Source organism: Mastomys coucha, unplaced genomic scaffold (genome assembly GCF_008632895.1).
Source record: "Mastomys coucha isolate ucsf_1 unplaced genomic scaffold, UCSF_Mcou_1 pScaffold21, whole genome shotgun sequence".
Lineage (NCBI taxonomy): Eukaryota > Metazoa > Chordata > Mammalia > Rodentia > Muridae > Mastomys > Mastomys coucha.
The window spans coordinates 26,826,793-26,831,213 of NW_022196904.1; the positions used below are offsets into that span (position 1 = coordinate 26,826,793).

At 48.2% G+C, this 4,421-nt stretch overlaps 1 protein-coding gene across 2 annotated transcripts in view; it reads right to left on the reverse strand.

Annotated features, from left to right (window-relative positions):
- Pdcd5 (programmed cell death 5) overlaps positions 1–4,206 on the reverse strand; it is a 5,556-nt gene extending 1,350 nt beyond the window's left edge. Inside the window, exons 1-4 of one of the 2 annotated variants that reach the window (XM_031386214.1) lie at positions 3,863–4,206; positions 2,757–2,794; positions 975–1,036; positions 253–344 (exon numbers count right to left, since the gene is read on the reverse strand). In XM_031386214.1, the coding sequence (XP_031242074.1) occupies positions 253–344; positions 975–1,036; positions 2,757–2,794; positions 3,863–3,928 (258 nt within the window). In that variant the 5' untranslated portion in view covers positions 3,929–4,206. Of the gene's footprint in view, positions 1–252; positions 345–974; positions 1,037–2,756; positions 2,795–3,477; positions 3,696–3,862 lie in introns of those variants that run through there. The other variant, XM_031386215.1, reaches the window with a different exon arrangement.
- Between the last annotated feature and the right edge of the window lie 215 nt (positions 4,207–4,421).

The window sequence follows — 4,421 nt, forward strand, 5'->3', positions numbered from 1 at the left end:
TGTGCTTAAGTACTTTGCTTCAAAAAAAAAAAAAGCAAACCAAAAACACACACACCACGTGCATGTGTGGAGATGAGAAGAAGGCACGGATCTCCTGGAGCTGGAGTTACAGGCACTGTGAGGAGCCCACTGAGAACCAAGCTTCAGCCTTCTGCAAGACAGCAAGCGCTGTAGCTGTGGAGACACCTACCGGCCCTAAGCCAAGGTTTCATACTGTGGGTACCGCACACTCCTTAGGTGGTCTGGGATTACCTTTCCACTTAGTTGTCCATATCGTGCCATCTGTATAAGGTAGTTCTCCACTGCTTTAGTTTTTTCAGGCTTTACAAGTGCTAAGTTACTTACTAAAAAGAAAAAAATACATATGTCAAAGAGCATGAAGATGAAATACACTAATTATACCTTAAAAATATCCACTGACACTTCCAAAGTATTATTTCACAAGCTTCTGTCTGTCAGCAGGCACAAGGCAGGTAAGGCAGACAGTATGGCTAGGCCTTCTAAGACCACCAGAGCGCAGCCACATCAATCAGTGGTGGGAGGGCCAAGACTAAACTCCAACTCTCAGGTTCTAATATCCGGGCTTTCCTGCCTCTTCTAAATATGCTACTTTATTCTGACTGGCCCATCCTTTCCTTTCTACAGTTTTGAGATTTTATGTATGAAAACTCCAGGCACAACACCAACACCCAGAATACAATCAATCCCTAGCTCCTATCACCATGGCAACTAACAACACTCCTGTGACTGACTCTGTTCAAGAGACAATCCTGAGAAACTTTTCTGAAAAGTGTCAAGGGGCACCTTCGTAAGGAATGGTGTTTCAACTGTAAAAACAATCTCTCTCCAGATTTATAAACGTCATACTTCTTATAGACATTCACTCTGATCAGAGTGGGAACTTCAGTACGTATCTACACATCTAATTACCTCAAGCCAATTTTATGGGAATAAAAGAAATTGAAGATGCTTACATCTGGCCCGGGCTGACTGGTCCAGAACTTGGGCTAAGATACTGTTTCTCATTTCTGCTTCCCTACAATAAAACATAGGTCACACAAGGTTAGAAGTGAGCTGTCAGCATCTGAGTAAACAAAGCATTTATTCAATGTCTCTTTAAAAAATTTTTACATTTCTGTATTTATTGGGGCTTGGGATGGGCACATCACAGCGCACATATGGAGGTCACAGAACAATTTTGGGGAGTCAGTGCTTTCCTTTTACTATGTGGGTCCTGAAGCTTCACCTCAGATCATCAAGCTTGGTAGCAAAGGCTCCTACCTGCTGAGCCATCCAGCAGACCACCGTGAGACACCTGTAGTTCAGACTGTATGGTACCAGGTGCTTTTGCCTTCCAGGAGCCAGCTGTGGATGTAAACCTACCAGAATGGCAGGACACTATTTCATGAAGTGGTACTCCAGGGCAGCAACCATTGCCAACAGTCAGTATCCAGTGTGACACGTGCTGCGGGTCTGAGGTAGAGTCTCAGCAATTAGATAGACCAAGTGCACTTTCTTTAGGGAGGACACAGAGACCTATGGAGATTCTGAAAAGCTGTGGCCCAGGCAGAACCAGATCCTGTGAAATTATAACTCTGTACTCATTCTTGCTTCTTCCTGAATACTCAAGTAGGAACTGTGGCTCACTGCTTTCAAACCTTTGTGGAGACAGGGTTTCCAGGCAGGCTCAGAATTCACTATGTAGCCAAGGCTGGTCACAAATTCTTCATCTTCCTTCCTCAGCCTCCTGAGCGGAAGGATCACTGGACTGTACCACCACTTTAAGTAGGAGACTTAAAACATTTCTCCTAGGAACCCACTACACAAAAGACAGTAGCAGATATGGGACAGAATCAAGGGACAGTTGGGGCTGGTTATGCCTACTATCAAGGGCTCATAGAGGCAGACTTATTTCCTTAGGCCTCCTTCTCAAGAGTTCCTGAATATAAGATGCTATGGTCCATAAGATGCACCAGTCTGTTTTTGCCATATCAGTACTTGAACCCAGGGCTCTGCATATGCTGGAAAACACTCGACCACTGTGCTACATCCCTAGCCTCTTTTTTTTTTTTCTTAAATCACTTCGACACAGGGTCTTGCTAAGCTGTCCAGGCAGGCCTTGAACTTGAGAGCCTTCTGTCTCAGCTTCCTAAGCAGTGAGATTAGAGGCATGAGCCACCACAGGCTTTATGTACTTAAAGAATAAAAGAGAGATCCTAGATGAGGACTCTTAAGTGGAGAAGGAAAACCAAAAAACCTCCTCTGAAAATGTGGACTTAAAGGTGTAATTAACCTTGCAGGTTGTTGGAGGGAATGGGGAACAAGGGACAACCTGACTTAGTGGTCAGATCTGAAACACACCCCCAAAAACCCAGCAGAGGCCAAAGTAGGGTATGATGTCGTCACATCAAATGTACGCTTGTTCTTGAGTGAAAGTGCTCTGCCACGAGCAGGGGTAAAACAACAGGGTTAAGTTAGTGTTTAATGCACTTACTGTGAGGCCCTCGGTCTAGAATCCCGATGAGGTAATTCTATTGTTATGCTTAGGCAAAACTTCAAAACTCGGTGTTACTGGAACTTCCATGAGTATTTACTGAATCAAACTAAAAAGGGAATTACCTTCAAGTGGACTTATTAGAAAATCACTAGGTTCTGAGATTTATTAAGAGTCACATACCAATTACAACTACTAAATAAAAGAGAAAAATGCAATCTATGAAACCACCCTTCCAGAAAGTTCCAATTCTAGCCCATACCTTTGTTTTGCTTCCTGTTGGGCTGCATCACCAGGATCCTAAAAAGAATAATTTTACCTTTTAATGGAGTAGAACTTCAAAAGAGGAGAAAAAAACAGAAGGCATCACAGGGATGGGGTGGGGGCAGAGATGGGGGGAAAGGTGGGGTGAGGCACATTTGTAACCATAGTTAGCACTTAGGAGACAAGACACAAGGATCTCAAGTTACAGGCCAGCCTGGGCTATAAATGGAGACCGTATTCAAAATAAAGTAACAAGTGAAAACAAAAATAAAGGACTTATTCGATATTCCTGAGGTAGAAACTGGGCCTCACAAAAATCAATGAGTCAGTTTCCATTTGCAATGCTTTTTCGTTTTATTAAATAAGGACTGAGGGTGGAACTGGGAATGAGGGTGTCCTGCGTGCTAGGTAAGCAAGTACTGTGGCCCAGGCTAACCCCCACCCCCAGCCCCACATTTACCAAGTGAGGACGAGCTTCTAAAGTCACAATCTAATAGAATGTTTGAGAACGCACACATTCCTGGAAAGGCCCACGTACCGTGGAGCCCTCTATTTTTAACCAGTGAAAAGACTGTCTGGAAAAGAGACCCTGGCTTGGCACGAAGGATGCTGGTTCAAAGGGTGCTGTCACTGAGGTCACCCACAACCACTAGCGTTTGTCCCAAGGTAAGTTTACAACCCGCTACTCCCTCCTAGACGGCACCGCAGGGGTTGAGCACCATCTCTGGAGTCCGCGGTTTGACTCCCGCCCAGGGACGCGCTGTCAGAGCTCAGAGGAGCCCCCTCTACTCAGCGCTGACTTCCGGTCAGCGAGACCCAATCCGTGGAGAGACCCCCAATCCCGACGAGGATAGCTTGAGGCTCGACGGCAGCGAAAACCGAGTCTTGGGGGTGGGGGGTGACTCGAGGGCGCGCACACTCCAACCCGCACAAGACTCACGCGGGACCCTATGGCAGCCGAGGAGGCTGCGGCGGCCTCCGGGAACACCCCCAACCCCGCGCGCACACCCACGGAGCCATGGAGGACGCGGAAGCCGATGGCCCACGAGCAAATGCGGAGAGCCTTTGCCTGGAGCGAGGGCGTCTCCCCGCCCGCTCACTCACTCCATGCTTAGCCTGCAGCTCGGCCAGCCTCTGCTTCCTCAGCGCCTCTAGTTCTTCGTCCGCCATGGCGCGGCTGTTCCACGTTGCGCAGGCGCAGCGGCCGTCGGGGGGTCGCGCAGCCGCACCCGCCCTCCGGTACACTCGGTTGGAATCGCTTCAGCCCGAGACTCGAGCACAGCGCCTTTTACTGCGCAGACGCGAGTGATGCTCAGGCATCAAGAGTCGAGTCCCGAGCTAGGGGCTGCCCCGCCTCTGCCAGGGTGCCTTGCAGAGGACCGATCCTGCGATGATAAAAGGCGCAGAACCTCTTAAGAGGGAGCTTGTAGGTTCCCAGGCTCTGAACTGCGCGTTAACGCACCCCACCCTAATAATTCCTAGACACTGACTATGACGCAATTCAGCAAAGTGTAAACTCCTTAATCGACGCCCTGTCTGCCTTACCCCCACCCCCAGGGCCTTTGCTGAGAAGATGCTGTGTGTGTCAACTGTGGCTGTACACACACACACACACACACACACACACACACACACACTGATTTTGGAGTGAGGGCCCCTGTAT